The 20,608-nt window shown below is 41.3% G+C and overlaps 1 protein-coding gene across 4 annotated transcripts in view; it reads left to right on the plus strand.

Annotated features, from left to right (window-relative positions):
* LOC140827405 (uncharacterized) overlaps positions 1-20,608 on the plus strand; it is a 36,220-nt gene that overhangs the window by 10,945 nt on the left and 4,667 nt on the right. For all 4 annotated transcript variants that reach the window (XM_073190067.1, XM_073190068.1, XM_073190069.1 and 1 more), the window contains 5 exons: positions 2,506-2,578; positions 2,662-2,707; positions 2,819-2,928; positions 3,153-3,260; positions 3,339-3,398. In XM_073190067.1, coding sequence (XP_073046168.1) covers positions 2,506-2,578; positions 2,662-2,707; positions 2,819-2,928; positions 3,153-3,260; positions 3,339-3,398 — 397 coding nt within the window. The remainder of the gene's footprint in view (positions 1-2,505; positions 2,579-2,661; positions 2,708-2,818; positions 2,929-3,152; positions 3,261-3,338; positions 3,399-20,608) is intronic.

The raw sequence follows: 20,608 nt of genomic DNA on the forward strand, positions 1-20,608 counted from the left end.
GATTCACCGATACTAATACTCCTTCCCACCATAATCGAACATCATCTTTCAGCAAGTAAGTGGGGCGCACCTAACTCTGTAAGCATCCTTCAATTCCATAAAGGTAAAGATCACCTCTATGGACTGATTCCATCATTCGGCCACCATAAGATCAGTCGTATCCCCAAAATCCTTAGGGTCCATCCTTAACATGCTTTTATTTCACTTCATAAATTAAATTTAGCCTTAAATGCTAAAATTCGTAATTCTTTTAAAATACTTAATTTCTCGGCTTAAAATAAAAATATAACTTAAATTTTTAACATCTTAATCGTCTCCGATCTTCTTTCCCTGTTCGATTTTGAATATTTATCTGAAAGATAAAACTTGAGAAAACATCTTAATTGCATAATAAAATATATATATATATATATATATACACATTTAAAATAATTTAACACATAGCATTCCTTACTTAGATTATTAACTAAATATATAAATTAATTCAATCATGCACTAGTTTTTGGGCACTACATCAACTTCTCCCAAATTTCTTTTGTTGTAGAGCAAATCTTGATCTTACTGAACATGTCTTGTCTAGTGTCTTGTTGAGGATATCGTTGTCAACATTGTCCAAATTTTGTATTCTGCTATCCAATCCATTTTTTGTTTTTCAACCATCTCGAGGAGCTCCGTTTGTAATGGCCACAATCGTGTTGACCTTCATGATTTTCATCGGGCTATCTGTGATAACATATCACATGTCATTATCCTATGCAGACAAACGTGCTTGCTTACAATTTTCCAATCATCATAATCTTTTTTTATAGCATTGTGATCTTGAGAAATGAAATCATTTCTGTATGGAAGTATTCAAAGATTGAGAATACCCACTTTGATATCGTTTATGAGGATTGAAAGTGAGTTTCGAGGAGATGAATTAACTCTTTGAAATTTTTTGTGGATTTTAGAACGCAGATGACCTGAGCTGGGTTAGCAACCAAAGTCAATTCTCGATCAAGCTAGGTGCAACATATAACTAGTAAAAATATTTTCTAAGTACGGAAATGGTCTGCTAGACTCGTTGAATATAAATACACAATTTGGCTGGTCAGCGAGCTAGATCCAGACAGCAAGCAAATAAAAGATAATAAATGGAAACAACATGAAATAAATGATTCGAGATTTGTTTATGGAAGCTCATCACAAATTCTATTAATCTGTTCAGAAACAAACTTATGACAGTTTACAAAATTTCACTCTTCTATTAGCTCGATATTGCAAAGATAGAGTGAAATAATAGCAGCACATAGGATCCTTAATGATGGAATAAAATATACTTTGCTTGTGTTTTGAGCAGCAAAGTATGTTTCTTGAAAGACAGCTCGAGGACGTGAATGTTTTTCACTAGATAATGCAGAGCATTGGTAATTTCAGTAGTCTTCAAAGTCGGACGAATGGTTCCTTAAATACACGACATGTCCAACATTAACATTTTTGGAAACGGTCCTCAATTGTGCTATCAGCCGTGCATGCATATAGAGAATGTTACTTGTTCTTGTCGTATAGAATAAGACAATAAATGCTTCTTGGACATTAGCTAAATCCGGCAATCAACAACTATTAAATTACGTTCAAGGAGAGAGAAAAGACTGCGGTAGACTTTGTCTTCTTCTAGGAGCATTCTCGATTTAATCTCTAAGTAGCCTGGCTAATGTACAGTCGGTATTTGTCTATTGCCGGCTCATGGAGCTGATGCAACTTAATGCAGCTAGATATGGAGGCTTGATAGGGCAGCTTGATAAGGAGATATGCTTGTCAAGCTTAAGACAGATTGGTTAGATGCCTTAGAGGGTCCAACTTGCTCTGATATTCAGCAGGTTTTTCCAGCAGCTATTGCACATACAACAGGACATCCTAGCAGAAACTAAACAACCAGCTAGACAACTTAACAACTAGCTATCATATTTTTACATTTGTTATTACCGAATCTTAAGAAAATTTTAACTCTCAACGGTGAGGTTCTCTCAAACGGACCTCGAAATCATTTTGGCAAGACAGGTGAACTAGGGAGGAAGTCCCAAAACCCCGGAATATCAACTGATATAATCAGTTTGTTCCTTAATCAACCCATAACTCGATCCTTGACTCAAGCTGATAACAGAGTGTAGGATTTGGTGGCTTGTTTTACCGTTTCCAACACATTAGGGAATTGTTTTACGATGGTTCCCTTAATAGACCCATAACTCGATCATGGACTCAAGCATAACAGAGTGAAGGATTTGTTTGCCTGTTTACTGTTTCCAATGCTTTGAGGAATTGTTTTACTGTTTGCAAGAGGATAGGTGTGATTACAGATAATAATTAGAATTCCCAGTGGCGCTATTGCATGCAAGTTTGTTCTGCTTACATTAAAGATGTCACGGGAGTGTTTAACTGCTTTGCATATTTTTGTGCATTTCATAAATTTTCATATTTTTTCAAGACTCTGAACTAACTGAATGCTAATTTTTGCTTTTGAAATAGCTTATATTATGATCCTTATTCCAACACTATATTCGATTACGCTGATGCAATGACGGACTTGACGTCTTTGACGGTAAGCTGTATTGCATTAAGACGTAATATATTTGTTTTATTGTTATCAATCTTTTTGTGAAGCTGTTCTTGTTTAACAAACAGCTGAGGACTGTAATACCGGCTCACTTGTCATTCAAAGATGACCAAGGTAGACTTATTCAGCACTTCTATGCGTCAATGCGATAATCCTGGCCTCAATATGTGTAGCAAGACGGTTAAATTTAACTAGTAATTGGAGTTCTGCATGTCTTTTTTTCAGCCAGAATTTTAAGGGGGTTGAGACTTGCAGCTCGTCTTGACTTATCATTTTCAAGGGAGACTGAGGTTGCTATTTGTAACCTCTCTTCATCTGTTGCTGGCCTTAGCCAGGTAATTATGAAGTTTGGAAGGATGTTTTCCCTGGATATTCTGTCCATTTGGATTTTGTCCTTTCATTTCTTCATGTTGTATTTGAATTTACACTTCTTTCTCCTTGTGATACTTTTGGGCCATATTTTTTTTACATGCTACAATCTTTCTTCCTCTGCATGAAACAACTTAATTCCATTTCATGGTCGGAGAACTTCTCAAAATGACTTGATGTTTTCCTTCAGTCTAGAATACATCTTGAGATGAATTATATGCTATCATATGGAGCTGCTGAGCCGTCTCTCCTTTTGCTTAAAAGGTTCAATCTGCTAGAAATTTTACTGCCGTTTAACGTAAGTTGATTAGTTTTTTCCAAAACTTGAGACCTTTTTATAGATTTAAGAATCTGATATGGTATTAATATATTGCAGGCTGCATACCTTTCCGAACAGGCAAAAAATGGACTTCGCCTACGTTCCTCAATGCTAATGGTTAGCTCTATTTGCATATTGCAGTGCAGAATTTGATTAATGTGTGTGTGTCTCATCTTTGTTTCTGTAGTACCCTTACCCGAGCCACTACTAAACAGACTAATAAACATGCAATATTAAACTTAATGACAACAATTAAACAGCGTAAACCAAATACTTAATCATCTTACAACCCAAACGAAAACAAAACAATAACATCAGTCTTAAATATTAATACAACCATAACGAAAACGTAACTCTGAACAAGAAAACGATAAACCAAAGAAAACCTCCGCTGGATCACCACCGAAAACTCAACTGCTCTAGCCACTGCCCTGGTCGTCCGAACCGTCCAACCTAAGATCTGCCCCGTGGAATGGAGTGCCCAAGATGAAGACAAGAACGTGAGCGACAATCGCCCAATATGAGAATGTACGAGTTTACAAACTGATATTGTAAGGCTTGAGATTTATTAGTCTTCATTGATGTGATATTCGAAGATATGAGAATGCATGACATGTAATGAGAGGCACTAAGTGAGATGGGAGTATGAAAGACATGGAAAAGGCATGAAAAATTAGAGTTTTGAATGCAAGGAAGACCGCACCCGCGCCTAGAGAAGGACTGCACCCACGGTCATTAACTCTGAATTTTTGAATAGGATGCCGAAGCAACACCGCACCCGCGGTCTAAGAAGAAACGCACCCGCGGTTGATGGCCATTAGGTTAGGGAATTTGGTACGAACCAAGATCGCACCCGCGGTCCAAAAGACACCGCACCCGCGGTCATCGAATTTCGGAAAATGAAAAGTGGTGCCGTGAGCTTAGCGCACCTGCGGTTAAGAAGGAGCGCACCCGCGGTGCTCTGTGCGAGAAATCCACATTTGAATTTTATGATGACACATGGCATGATATATATATACTTGGGCATGACTCCCTCATTTTGCATTCGGCAGATCAGCAGGAAGATTTCCTTCAAGCTTCAAACTTTCCTCTTCATCTTCAACAATTGATTGTGGCAAATCCGTTTAATCAAATTGCGATCCGAGACTAGAATTGTGTTCTTTGCATCAAGAGCTATCTCAGGATGTAAGTATTGTTCAGTTTCCTCATGGTTTGAAGTTTAGATGTTGAAAGAATTATGATATGATGGTTATTATGTGTTCTTGATATGTTGAGCATAGTATATTCGCAACCGGATCGATTATCGGATGTCGTATGCAATTGTTATGAAATCGCAGTACATATGTGTATGAGGGTATACCGATTTTGAGATGGTGGTGTATATATTGTGATGGTTATGAATTGATTGTTATAGACTATTATTGGTTGAGTTACCGGTATCGAGAAACTACGCCGTTATGTCGTCGATTTATACCGAGATTGAATATGATTTGTATAAGACTTGCTTTGAGTTGTATTTTGATGTGGTACCTCTCAACATTGCCATTTCAGAATTGAATTGATAGATTTGATATTTCGACTTCAAGATCTCGGTTGATTCCGACGGCAAGAAAGGTATAATTCATGTGAATTTGGGAGATATGACTCGAATCAGACTTGGTTGTAGTTTCCGAAATCATATACTAGATTGTTGTTTATGTTTGATTTCGATTATGCCTTGTTTATAGATTTATATTCAAGCATTAAGATAGGAGTCATTGGCAGACTTGCCAAACTAGACGTTCGGTGGTATCGGCGCATAGGAGAAGATCGACTCCGATTGTAGATATTCGATACAGACAGGGCTGAAGTCTAGGAAAAAGACGTACCGTTACCCCGATTGGGGGGGTAGGTGACGGACAGCGACGTCTTATTCACACCGGGATCCCTAGAGTTAGAGTCGAGTCGAGTCAAGATATGATTTGATTGAGTTGCATGCTTGTATTGACTTGGTTTCCTAGATTATGGAACCTTTTGTTATTACGTTGCTTCATGATAGTAGCATGTTCATGATTTATGATTGTGTATATGCATGTATACATGTTTTATACTGAGATTCGTTCTCACCAGAGTTTCTGGCTGTTGTTGTGTCTGTATGTGTGCATGGCAACAGGTGGGACAGGATCTGGGTCTCGACGAGGATGAGAGATTGATAGAGTGGTGATCACGGGCATGGAAGAAGAACTAGTGGTCTAGATGTTTGGACATTGCTAATACTAGTTTGTGTATAAGTGTTGAAACAAGACATGTTTGTATTTATGTTGTTGAAATAAAATAGAGACATCTTGCTTTATTTATACATTTGATTTAATGTTAAAAGCAAAATTTTGACCCACATTTTCTAGCAAAGATCCAATAAATCCCAAAAGAATTGAGTTAGAGCCCGGGTCCCCACAACAGGTGGAAGCGCCCCAAGGAGACACACTCGGTCTAATGTATCCTTGGTCAGAAGATCTTCTAACTGTGTTTTCAATTCTTTCAACTCTATCGGCGCCATCCTATACGGAGCTCGAGATATAGGAACAGTACCTGGCACAAGATCTATGCTGAAATCTATCTCTCGGGCTAGGGGTAACCCTGGGATCTCATCTGGAAATACATCAGCAAACTCACACACTACTGGCAGATCTGCCAAAGTAGGGCTCGATTTCAGTAGATCTACTGAATATACAAGGAACCCTCTGCTCCTTTCTGCAATAATCTACTCATAGTCAAAGCAGACACTAAGGGAATCCGAGATTTTGAACCCTTACCGTAGAATTTCCATTCTTCTGTCATTTCAGGTCTGAATCTGACAATCTTGTGAAAACAGTCTACGGTGGCTCTGTACTTGGTTAACATATCGATACCCACTATACAATCAAAGTCAGCTAAACCAAGCACTATGCAATCTAAGTCAATCTCATGACCCTCAAACTGTAGTATGCAATGTCTAACTGAAGTCACAGATATCAGACCACTTCCCAACGAAGAAGAAATAGACACTACTGTAGACAATGACTCGACATGCAATGCATGTGTCAATGCAAAATGCTCAGAAATGAATGTATGGGATGCACCTGTGTCTATCAACACATATGCAGGATAACCGCCAAGAAAACAGTTACCTACAATCACATCGTCTGGCGCATCCTGGGCCTGTTCCTCTGTCAGTGCGAACACTCGAGCCTGCTGTCTGGGAGGTTGGCTCACTGTCTGGCTACCTCTGGCTCGGGACTGGGTCTGTGCAGGTGGCGGATGAAAGGAATGAACAGATGATGCTTGCCGCTCCGGCTGAGATACTGAACCAGATGCCCCAATACTTTGAGCTTGCTGTGCACCTCTCTGTGGACAGACTCTGGCAAAGTGTCCCTGCTGTCTACAAATATTGCATCGGGCCATGACTCCCTGACACTGCTCAGTGGCATGCCTGCCTCCTCAAGAACTGCAATAAACACCTGTATACTCTGAACTCTGGCCAGGACCTCTCTGTCGTGACCCACTGGAGCTCGACGAACTGCTCCCTGATCTCTTGAACTGCTTGCCTCTAGCTTTCAAAGAATTTTTCTTGCCACTACTACTGCTTCCACTATCAAATCGAGGAGGAAGTGGTGGAAACTGTGCGGCGGGCTGTGGCTGTCTCTGACTCTGAACACTATAAGAAGCTCCTCGCTGCCTAGTCAAGCCAGCCTCTGCTCCTTTCGCTCTATTCAGTGCATCAGAAAAAGTGTTGGGTCGCCCCGTGTTCACTAAAGTAAAAATATCCGGGTTCAAACCATTGATGAATTGATCGACGACTGCTTCATCATTTCCTGCCACGTGTGGCGCAAATCGGAGCAAGGAAGAAAACTTGGCAACATACTCTTCTATGTTCAACTGCCCCTGTCTCAAGTTGGCAAATTCTGCCCCTTTGTCTTTTCGATAGGAGATTGGAAAGAAACGCTGATAAAATTCATCTTTGAATACCTTCCAAGTAATATCGATCCCTCGATGCTCCAATGCTCTTTTCGTGGTAAGCCACCAACTCTTTGCCACTTCCTGCAACTGATGCCCAATCAACTTCACTCTCCGTTCATCTGTATAAGCAAGAGATTCAAATAACATCTCTATATCGTCTAGCCAGCTCTCACAATCCATTGCAGTCTCCGTGCCCTTCAAAGTCGGGGGATGGAATGACTGAAACCTCTTCAATAACGTCTCCATAGGTGTAGCGGTCACATCTATCTGAGTACCTGACGTACTACCTTGTTCTGGCACTTGACCTGCAGCTGGTTGTGGTATTCTTGTAGGCGGCATATCTGATTATCCAACTGATTAGTATAGAATCTATACAATCTATCTCAGCCCTCTTCTGATCATATACCTCTGATCCAGAATCGGTTCTTATTCAGTCTTTGCGATACATGCTGTAAATCAATTCAGATAACAACACAACATGTAATAGGGAAAGCAATAAATCATGCTAGCACAACATAAGCAAGGAAGATGACTCGATCTACCCCGCTCATTCTATTCTATCTCAATCTACAGAACCTACGGCTCTGATAGCACCTGTTGTGGGGACCCGGGCTCTAACTAAATTCTTTTGGGATTTATTGGATCTTTGCTAGAAAATGTGGGTCAAAATTTTGCTTTTAACATTAAATCAAATGTATAAATAAAATCGTATGGAGACGTTATTGAAGAGGTTTCAGTCATTCCATCCCCCGACTTTGAAGGGCACGGAGACTACAGTGGATTGTGAGAGCTGGCTAGAGGATATAGAGATGCTATTTGAATCTCTTGTTTATACAGATAAACGGAGAGTGAAGTTGATTGGGCATCAGTTGCAGGAAGTGGCAAAGAGTTGGTGGCTTACCACGAAAAGAGCATTGGAGCATCGAGGGATCGATATTACTTGGAAGGTATTCAAAGATGAATTTTATCAGCGTTTCTTTCCAGTCTCCTATCGAAAAGACAAAGGGGCAGAATTTGCCAACTTGAGACAGGGGCAGTTGAACATAGAAGAGTATGTTGCCAAGTTTTCTTCTTTTCTCCGATTTGCGCCACACGTGGCAGGAAATGATGAAGCTGTCGCCGATCAATTCATCAATGGTTTGAACCCGGATATTTTTACTTTAGTGAACACAAGGCGACCCAACACTTTTTCTGATGCACTGAATAGAGCGAAAGGAGCAGAGGCTGGCTTGATTAGGCAGCGAGGAGCTTCTTATAGTGTTCAGAGTCAGAGACAGCCACAGCCCGCCGCACAGTTTCCACCACTTCCTCCTCGATTTGACTGTGGAAGCAGTGATAGTGGCAAGAAAGATTCTTTGAAAGCTAGAGGCAAGCAGTTCAAGAGATCAGGGAGCAGTTCGTCGAGCTCCAGTGGGTCAGGACAGAGAGGTCCTGGCCAGAGTTCAGAGTATACAGGTGTTTATTGCAGTTCTTGTGGAGGTAGGCATGCCACTGAGTAGTGTCAGGGAGTCATGGGCCGATGCAATATTTGTAGACAGCAGGGACACTTTGCCAGAGTCTGTCCACAAAGAGATGCACAGCAAGCTCAGAGTATTGGGGCATCTGGTTCAGTATCTCAGCCGGAGCGGCAAGCATCATCTGTTCATTCCTTTCATCCGCCACCTGCAGAGACCCAGTCCCGAGCCAAAGGTAGCCAGACAGTGAGCCAACCTCCCAGACAGCAGGCTCGAGTGTTCGCACTGACAGAGTAGCAGCCCCAGGATGCGCCAGACGATGTGATTGCATGTAACTGTTTTCTTTGCGGTTATCCTACATATGTGTTGATAGACACAGGTGCATCCCATACATTCATTTCTGAGCATTTTGCATTGACACATGCATTGCCTGTCGAGTCATTGTCTACTGTAGTGTCTATTTCTTCTCCGTTGGGAAGTCGTCTGATATCTGTGACTTCAGTTAGACATTGCATACTACAGTTTGAGGGTCATGAGATTGACTTAGATTGCATAGTGCTTGGTTTAGCTGAATTTGATTGTATAGTGGGTATCGATATGTTAACCAAGTACAGAGCCACCGTAGACTGTTTTCACAAGATTGTCAGATTCAGACCTGAAATGACAGAAGAATGGAAATTCTACGGTAAGAGTTCCAGATCTCGGATTCCCTTAGTGTCTGCTTTGACTATGAGTAGATTATTGCAGAAAGGAGCAGAGGGGTTCCTTGTATTTTTAGTAGATCTACTGAAATCGAGCCATACTTTGGCAGATCTGCCTGTAGTGTGTGAGTTTGCTGATGTATTTCCAGATGAGATCCCAGGGTTACCCCCATCCCGAGAGATAGATTTCAGCATAGATCTTGTGCCAGGTACTGTTCCTATATCTCGAGCTCCGTATAGGATGGCGCCGATGGAGTTGAAAGAATTGAAAGCACAGTTAGAAGATCTTCTGACCAAGAGATACATTAGACCGAGTGTGTCTCCTTGGGGCGTTCCAGTACTTTTTGTACGAAAGAAAGACGGTTCGATGAGATTGTGTATCGACTACCGACAACTGAACAAGGCGACGGTAAAGAACAAATATCCATTGTCTCGTATCGATGATTTATTTGATCAGTTGCAGGGATCCTCTGTTTATTCCAAGATCGATCTGAGATCTGGATATCATCAGCTGAGAGTTAGAGATGTTGACATACCGAAGACAGCATTCCGAACCAGATGACATTTTGGTGTATTCCAAGAGTAGAACTGAGCATGCCGATCATTTGAGAACTGTATTGCAGACGTTGAGAAACGAGAGACTGTATGCCAAACTGTCCAAATGTGAGTTCTGGTTGAAACAGGTTGTTTTCTTGGGTCATATCATATCTGGAGACGGTATTTCTGTGGATCCGAGTAAAGTTGAAGCTGTGATCAGTTGGCCGAGACCGACTTCTGTGTCTGAGATACGCAGTTTCATGGATTTAGCAGGGTACTATCGACGATTCATCAAAGATTTTTCCAGTATTGCGAAGCCGATTACCCAGTTGACACAGAAGAATGCTCCGTTTGTATGGTCTGAGGATTGTGAATCTAGCTTCCTAGAGTTGAAGAAGAGACTGACCAGTGCACCTGTTTTGATGATTCCTTCAGGTACTGGTGATTTCGTTGTGTATTGTGATGCATATCACAGAGGGCTTGGATGTGTTCTTATGCAGCGAGGACATGTGATCGCATATGCCTCTAGACAGCTGAAGCCACACGAGACCCGATATCCAATTCATGATCTTGAATTGGCGGCTATTGTATTTGCACTAAAGATCTGACGTCATTATCTGTATGGCGAGAAATCTGAGATCTATTCCGATCACAAGAGTCTGAAATACCTGTTTTCTCGGTCAGAGTTGAACATGAGACAGCGTAGATGGCTTGATCTATTGAAAGATTTCGATTGTGAGATCAAGTACTATCCAGGAAAGTCAAATGCAGCAGCAGATGCCTTGAATCGAAAGGTATGTTCTTTATCCTTATCGACGATAGGTGTTTCGAATTTAGTTGAAGATTGCTGTTTGTCTGGATTGACATTTGATACAGATAGTAGACCGCTACGACTTGCTTCGATTCAAGTTATTTGATTATGAGAATCAAGGAAGCCCAAAGAACTGATCAGAATGTGCAGAAGTCGATTGATATGGTTAGATCAGGACATCAGTCAGAGTATCAGGTACATGATTATGTTCTGTATGTGAATAGCCGTATTGTAGTGCCAGACGTTCCAGAATTGAAACAACAGAATATGTCAGAAGCGCACTGTAGTCGGTTTAGTATTCATCCTGGTGGCAGAAAGATGTACAATGACTTGAAGACACAGTTCTGGTGGAAACAGATGAAGTCAGATATTGCCGAATTTGTGTCTAAGTGCTTGAATTGCCAATAGGTGAAGGCCGAGAGAAAGAAGCCTGGACGTCTACTTCAGAGTTTGTCTATTCCTGAATGGAAATGGGATCACATTTCCATGGATTTCGTGATTAAGTTACCTCGATCATCCCGGGGCTGTGATGCGATTTGGGTCATTATTGACAGATTAACCAAATCAGCGTGTTTTATTCCATATAGAATGACATACCGACACGATCAGATGGCAGAGTTGTATGTCAGAGAGGTAGTCAGATTGCATGGTGTGCCGAAGTCTATCGTATCAGATCGTGATCCCCGATTCACTTCACATTTCTGGCACAGTTTACAGCAGGCTTTAGGTACGACATTGCACCTGAGTACTGCTTATCATCATCAGAAAGACGGACAGTCAGAGCGGACTATCCAAACTTTAGAGGACATGTTGAGAGCTGTAGTGCTAGATTTCGGCACTAGTTGGCAAGATTCACTGCCATTTTGTGAAATCTCGTACAACAACAGCTATCAGACGAGTATCGAGATGGCACCGTTTGAAGCTTTGTATGGCAAGAAGTGCAGATCTCCGTTGTACTGGGATGATATATCTGAGGTACCAGAACTTGGGCCTGATATGATTCGTGAAATGACTGAGAAAGTAAAGATAATTCAAAAGAGAATGAAGGCAGCGCAGGATAGACAAGCCAAATATGCCAATATCAGACGTAGACCGTTGGTATTTGAGCAGGGAGACAGAGTATTCTTGAAGATTTCTCCTTTCAGAGGCATTGTCAGATTTGGCAAGCGTGGGAAGTTGTCTTCTAGATACGTCGGTCCGTATGGGATTCTTGAGAAGATTGGCGATCGAGCATATCGACTTGCTCTTCCTCCTTCTTTATCTGGGATACATGACGTTTTTCATGTATCGATGTTGCGTAGATATATGCCAGATATTTCTCATGTCATTCAGCCTGACGAAGCCGAGCTGGATCAGACTTTGAGTTATGTTGAGCAACCGATACAGATTTTTGACCGGAAAGAGAAGCAGGTCAGAACGAAGACTATTCCATTGTGAAAGTTCAGTGGAGTCGTCATGGCATCGAGGCAGCGACTTGGTAGACAGAAGCAGATATGAGACAGAGACATCCCGAGTTATTTACATGATGTGAGTATGTCTTTAGTTTTGATTATATTGCTTTTCATATATGATTTGATAGATTACCTGCGATTTCGAGGACGAAATCATTTTTTAGAGGGGGAGAAATGTAAGGCTTGAGATTTATTAGTCTTCATTGATGTGATATTCGAAGATAAGAGAATGCATGACATGTAATGAGAGGCACTAAGTGAGATGGGAGTAAGAAAGACATGGAAAATGCATGAAAAATTAGAGTTTTGAATGCAAGGAAGACCGCACCCGCGCCTAGAGAAGGACTGCACCCGCGGTCATTAACTCTGAATTTTTGAATAGGATGCCGAAGCAACACCGCACCCGCGGTCTAAGAAGAAACGCACCCGCGGTTGATGGCCAGTAGGTTAGGGAATTTGGTACGAACCAAGATCGCACCCGCGGTCCAAAAGACACCGCACCCGCGGTCATCGAATTTTGGAAAATGAAAAGTGGTGCCGTGAGCTTAGCGCACCTGCGGTCAAGAAGGAGCGCACCCGCGGTGCTCTGTGCGAGAAATACACATTTGAATTTTATGATGACACATTGCATGATATATATATACTTGGGCATGACTCCCTCATTTTGCATTCGGCAGATCAGCAGGAAGATCTCCTTCAAGCTTTAAACTTTCCTCTTCATCTTCAACAATTGATTGTGGCAAATCCGTTTAATCAAATTGCGATCCGAGACTAGAATTGTGTTCTTTGCATCAAGAGCTCTCTCAGGATGTAAGTATTGTTCAGTTTCATCATGGTTCGAAGTTTAGATGTTGAAAGAATTATGATATGATGGTTATTATGTGTTCTTGATATGTTGAGCATAGTATATTCGCAACCGGATCGATTATCGGATGTCGTATGCAATTGTTATGAAATTGCAGTACATATGTGTATGAGGGTATACCGATTTTGAGATGGTGGTGTATATATTGTGATGGTTATGAATTGATTGTTATAGACTATTATTGGTTGAGTTACCGGTATCGAGAAACTACGCCGTTATGTCGTCGATTTATACCGAGATTGCATATGATTTGTATAAGACTTGCTTTGAGTTGTATTTTGATATGGTACCTCTCAACATTGCCATTTCAGAATTGAATTGATAGATTTGATATTCGACTTCAAGATCTCGGTTGATTCCGACGGCAAAAAAGGTATAATTCATGTGAATTCGGGAGATATGACTCGAATCAGACTTGGTTGGAGTTTCCCAAATCACATACTAGATTGTTGTTTATGTTTGATTTCGATTATGCCTTGTTTATAGATTTATATTCAAGCATTAAGATAGGAGTCATTGGCAGACTTGCCAAACTAGACGTTCGGTGGTATCGGCGCATAGGAGAAGATCGACTCCGATTGTAGATATTCGATATAGACAGGGCCGAAGTCTAGGAATAAGACGTACCGTTACCCCGATTGGGAGGGTAGGTGACGGACAACGACGTCTTATTCACACCGGGATCCCTAGAGTTAGAGTCGAGTCGAGTCAAGATATGATTTGATTGAGTTGCATGCTTATATTGACTTGGTTTCCTAGATTATGGAACCTTTTGTTATTACGTTGCTTCATGATAGTAGCATGTTCATGATTTATGATTGTGTATATGCATGTATACATGTTTTATACTAGGATTCGTTCTCACCGGAGTTTCCGACTGTTGTTGTGTCTGTATGTGTGCATGACAACAGGTGGGACAGGATCTGGGTCTCGACGAGGATGAGAGATTGATAGAGTGGTGATCACGGGCATGGAAGAAGAACTAGTGGTCTAGATGTTTGGAGATTGCTAATACTAGTTTGTGTATAAGTGTTGAAACAAGACATGTCTGTATTTATGTTGTTGAAATAAAATAGAGACATCTTGCTTTATTTATACATTTGATTTAATGTTAAAAGCAAAATTTTGACCCACATTTTCTAGCAAAGATCCAATAAATCCCAAAAGAATTGAGTTAGAGCCCGGGTCCCCACAGATACGATGCATACGAAATGCAAAATGCTCAGATATCAAGGATAAAGTTAAGAATCTCATGCTCAGTCTCTAAAGGCGCCTGAGTGTGTAGTCTGTGATCTGTCCTAGGCATGTTTTGCCTCCCACACTCATCATCAAGATGTGGACCTACAATGTCTAGGTCATCAGAGCCCGCGGGTCACGTCTGACACTGTAGCTCTCGATGCCCCATCGTCCACAATACAGAATAGGGCTGAGCGAACCCAACAAACGAGGTATATCTTAAAAGATATCAGGCTCAACATGATATGTTATGCATAATATGCCAAAGCAGTAAAACATGTATCATGCAACAGATAAATATGCAGCATATAAATGTGTATGCTACGCTTGTATATCTCAGTCAGTACATCACGTACCTCACTAAAACAATCTGACAGAAAGCTCTGAACTTAGACAATACCAACATAATGAAATCACTATGAAACCAGATCAAACATGCTACAAATTCTCCCTAATGATCCTTAAATCACTATATAAAGATTTAGGATTATACCTGCGTCCGTCGTCATCTCGCTGATGATGTCTCGATCTAAGTTCACCGACCCTCCTCGAGTCGACACTAGCTCCGAAACTTCCCGACACCAAAGTGCCCTAGAAACTGACTAGAAACTAAGGTATAGCTAGAACGCTCTCTCTGAAGAATGCGGTGCAGGAAACAAAAGAATTCGGCTTCTATTTATAGGCTGCATCTGGACTATTTCAGAAAATCTGAATCAATCTTATCTGCCACGTGACAGAATTTTATTTGTCTAGTTGGATTTCTCGAGATAATGAAATCTGAAGTAGATCGGGTTATCCCTTTTTAAATTCGGGGGATCCCAACAGCTTGATCCCGAATTATCAATTCTTAATAATACTTAATTAACAACTCATTAATTATCTCTTAATTATTACTTCATTCAAAACAAAGGTCCGTGTCATTACATCCTCCCCTCTTTACAAAGATTTCGTCCTCGAAATCAAAACTGAAGTACATTACAACTGAATAAAATACATCTCAAAACAAATGTGGTTACTCTAAGCGCATACGACTCTCTAACTCCCAAATCGCTTCTGCAGTACCTCGGCGTTGTCATTGCACTAGAACAAGTGGAATTGTCTTGTTTCTGAGCTTTTTCTCTTTCCTACCCAGGATTAAAAGCGGCTGCTCGACATAAGTCAAGTCTTCTTCAAGTTGAACATCTGTCGGACCAAGAACGTGCGATTCATCTGCTACATACCGTCGTAGCAACGATACATGAAAGACATTATGAATGCTGGACAGATACAGCGGTAAAGCCAATCGATACGCCAAATTTCCAACACATTCCAAGATCTCAAAAAGTCCGATGAATCTTGGGGCTAATTTTCCCTTGAGTCCAAATCTCATCACCCCGCGGAATGGTGAAACTTTAATGAAAACTTTTTCCCCTGACTGAAACTGTAGAGGTCTACGCTTGGTATTCGCGTAACTCGATTGACGATCTTATGCCGTTTTAATTCTCTTCTTGATCAATTACACTACGTCAATCGTCTATTGCACTAATTCTGGTCCTTGCACTTGTCGTTCTCCTACTTCGTCCCAAAACAATGGAGTACGACAACGTCTACCATGCAATTCTTCGAACGGAGCCATACCAATGCTGCTGTGGTAGCTATTGTTATATGCAAACTCCACAAGCGGCAGATGATCATGCCATGCTGGTCAAAAATCCAAAGCACAAGCACGCAACATGTCCTCGAGTGTCTGAATAGTCCTCTCAGACTGACCATCGGTCTCTGGATGATAGGCAGTACTTAGACTCAATGTCGTTCCCAACGCTTTTTGAAAACTTCCCCAGAACCTTGAGGTAAAGCGTGGATCTCTGTCACTGACTATACTTGTTGGCACAGCATGATATTAAGAATCTCTTGGATGTAGTCTTGCCATGCGATCGAAACTATATTCCAGACTATACGGAATTAAATGTACTGACTTAGTACTGACTTAGTCAGTCAGTTCACAACAACCCAAATGGCATCACAATTCTTAGAAGACAACTGCAAGTGGGTGACAAAATCCATCATCACATGCTCCCACTTCCACTCAGGGATAGGAAGATTCTGAAGTAATCCTCCTGGTCGTCGATGTTCAGCTTTCACTTGTTGACAAACCAAACACTTGGCTACAAACTGGTAAACACTTTTCTTCATACCTTTCCACCAAAACTTGGTCTTCAAATCCTTATACATTTTCATGCTTCCAGGGTGGATGCTCAACTTACTCCTATGAGCTTCAGATAAAATCTCGTCTCTCAATTTAGAATCTTCTGGAACTACGATTCTTCCTGACAGACACAAGGTTCCATCTGTTTGGAACGCAAAGTCAGATGTGTTGTCTCCGTTAGCTAATCTTGCTAACTTTTTCACCTTTAGATCAAAAAACTGAGATTCTCTGATTTTGGCATACAACATCGGTTCAGATAAAATGCTCGTTACTCGAATGTTTTCCATTCCTTTCTTATGACGGAAGTGAAATCCCAGAGAACAACAATATTGGATTACACTTGATCTAAAACTTGTCTGAAGTGCAGATAATCTCACCTTGCGACTAAGAGCATCAGCTGTAAGATTCGCTGATCCTGGATGATACTTGATTTCGCAATCATAATCCTTTAACAAATCTACTATCTTCTTTGGCGCATATTCAACTCTGCTTAAGTGAAGATATACTTCAAACTCTTGTGATCTGTAAAGATATCAAATTTCTCTCCGTAGAGATAATGCCGCCAGATCTTCAAAGCAAACACAATCGCTGCCAATTCTAGATCATGAACTGGATAATTCTCTTCATGCTTCTTCAACTGTCTGGATGCATATGCAATCACATGACCATTCTTTGTTAAAACGCACCCAAGTCCTTGAAGTGATGCATCAATGTACACAATGTACCCTCCTGATCCAGATGGCAGAGCTAAAACTAGTGCAGTTGTCAAACGTTGACGCAGTTCATTGAAACTTTTTTCACAATCATGTGTCCATTCGAACTGCACATTCTTACATGTTAGTTGTGTCAATGGTTTGGCAATCTGAGAAAATCCTGAGATGAATCTCCGGTAATAACCTGCCAAACCTAGAAAAATTCTTATCTCTTGAGCTGATTCCGGTCGTGCCCAACTCAACACTGCTTCGATCTTGCTAGGACCACTGATATCCCATCTTTGGATATAAGATGTCCCAAGAAGACAACTCTGTCGAGCCAAAACTCGCACTTGTTCAACTTATCATACATTTGGTGATTCTTTAAGGTTAGCAACACAATCCTTAAATGTTGTGCATGCTCTTTATGGCTACGAGAGTATACCAGTATGTCATCAATAAAGACAAGGACAAACTTGTCAAGATACTCCTGGAAGACTCGGTTCATCAAATCCATAAATACTGCTGGAGCATTCGTCAAACCAAACGGCATCACTAGAAACTCGTAATGCCCATACCTTGTTCGAAATGCAGTCTTAGGGATATCACGTTGATGAACTCAAAATTGATGATACCCAGACCGTAAATCGGTCTTCGAGTACACTGAAGTCCCTTGCAGTTGATCAAACAAATCATCAATCCGTGGTAACGGATATTTATTCTTGACTGTCAATCGGTTCACCTGTCGATAATCTATGCAAAGTCGCATAGACCCATCTTTCTTTTTAACAAACAGCACTGGTGCTCCCCAAAGAGACACACTGGGTCTAATGTACCCCTTGTCAAGAAGATCTTGTAACTGTTGTTTCAACTTTTTCATCTCTGTTGGTGCCAATCTATAAGGCGCTCTGGAGATAAGTGCAGTTTCTGGTACCAACTCTGTGCGGTTCCTGGTACCAACTCTATCTCCGCTTCCACTTCCCTCTCCGGAGGAAATCCAGGAATTTCATCGGGGAAAACATCAGGAAATTCATCGACAACTGAAATGTTCTTCACGTCGATTACATCTTTCGATACGTCAACATCATAAATGAGGTATTCTTCTCCTCCTTTCGCTAAAGCCCGTTGTGCCTTTACAACAGACACTACTGGCATTGGAGGTCGAGCTCCCTCACCGAAAAAGAACCAATTCTCGTCTCCTTCTGGACGAAACTGAATGAGACGTTGATAACAATCTACCGTCGCTCTATACTTAGTCAATAGGTCGATTCCCATAATACAATCGAAATCTTCCATAGCCAATATCATTGAATTGGTATACAAGTATTTTCCCTCAAACTTTAACAAAAAGTCTACTACAAGTTGCTTAGCTAAAACCTCTTGTTCCATCGGTGTAGACACCGATATCAAAACATCTAATGACACGTGGGGTAGTTTATGCTTCTTAACAAACATTGATGCTATGAATGAATGCGATGCCCCAGTGTCAATTAAAACATATGCAGGAATACCACATAAAAGAAAATTACCTGCAATGACTCTCTCGTTATGCTCCTCAGCTTGTTCTTGGTTTAGGGCAAACACTTGCCCATGAACTCGTGGGCGTTGCTGAGATCCTTGTGATATTTCACCACGATGAGAACCTTGAGCGGGAAAACCTTTCTGTTTCACAGTGGCCTCAGATTGTTTTCCACTGTAAGACCCTGTCATGCAGTCATAGAACCTCCGCCTCCACTCTGATTCTCCTTAGGGAAATCCCTCTTCATTGGACCAAAACCACCACAATTGAAGCAAACACATGTTGCTCTTCGACAATTCTACGTCTGGTGATTGCCTCTACAATGGCCACATTGCATTTTTTTCCTGCAAAGCTGTGTACCCCTCCAGAACCGGAAGAATAAGAAGATACAGACTTTTTGAAAGACTGACCCCTTGGTCCCGACGAACTAGAACTTTTGCTAGCTTGCATACCCTTCCTCCTAGCAATACTGATCTTGGCTTGACGACAACGATTCACTTATCCTTCGTACGAAGTAGGATCGTCACAGACAGAAACCCGATGAAAAATCTCCTGGTTCAAATCGTTCAAAAAGTGAGAATATTTTGCTGCAGAATTCTCAATGATGTGAGGAGCGTACGGCAACAGATCCATAAAACGCTTCTGATAACGAATCTCCTTGCTTAATGGTCAACAGTTCCATCCCCTTCGCCTGACGAAGAGCTGATGGAAAGTGATGATTGATGAAGGCCTGACGGAAATGTTCCCAACGAATCCGTCCATGTTGCTGAACTAGAATCGCAGAAACAGGTTTCCACCATTTCCGAGCTTTTCCTTGGATCATGAAAACGGCTACCTCCATCTTCTCATCCTTGTCATAGTGCAACACTCAAAACATTGCTCCATGATATCGACCCAAGTTTCACCAACATCAGCATTCTCATCTCCGGTCAACGGTGGAGGTCCAATCTTCATGAAGTCCATAACGTTGACACGATTCCTACGTCTCCTTTCATCATGATCTCGGTGACCTTCCGTCACGATCTCTACGACGATGTTCTCGGCCAGCCTCATCGTCGCCATAACGACCATGTCCCGCACTTCCGTGACTGCTTCCATCTCCTGACATCTGAAAGAAAACCAAAATCAACCTCTAAATCCTCAAAACAGAATTCTAATGTCCCAAAAATCTTTGCATGCTCTGATACCACCAAATGTAGCGCTCTTACCCGAGCCACTACTAAACAGACTAATAAACATGCAACATTAAACTTAATAACAACAATTAAATAGCGGAAACCAAATACTTAATCATCTTACAACCCAAACGAAAACAAAACAATAACATCAGTCTTGAACATTAATACAAGCATAACGAAAACATAATTCTGAACAAGAAAACGATAAACCACAGAAAACCTCCGCTGGATCACCATTGAAAACCCAACTGCTCTGGTCGTCCGAACCGTCCAACCTAAGACCTGTCCCGTGGAATGGGGTGCCCAAGATGAAAACAAGGACGTGAGCGACAATCGCCCAATACGAGAATGTACGAGTATACAAACTGATATGATGGATGCGAAATGCAATATACTCGGATATCAAGGATCAAGTCAAGAATCTCATGCTCAGTCTAAATGCGCTTGAGTGTGTAGTCTGTGATCTGCCATAGGCATGTTTTGGCTCCCACACTCATCATCAAGACGTGGACCAACAATGTCTAGGTCATCAGAGCACGTGGGTCCCGTCGGACACTGTAGCTCTCGATGCCCAATCGTCCACAATACAGAATAGGGCTAAGCGGCCCCAACAAACGAGGTATATCTCAAAAGGTATCAGGCTCAACATTTTATGTCATGCATAATATGCCAAAGCAGTAAAACATGTATCGTGCAACGGATAAATATACAGCATATAAATGT

The sequence above is a fragment of the Primulina eburnea genome, chromosome 3 (assembly GCF_022965805.1).
Source record: "Primulina eburnea isolate SZY01 chromosome 3, ASM2296580v1, whole genome shotgun sequence".
Taxonomy (NCBI): Eukaryota; Viridiplantae; Streptophyta; class Magnoliopsida; order Lamiales; family Gesneriaceae; genus Primulina; species Primulina eburnea.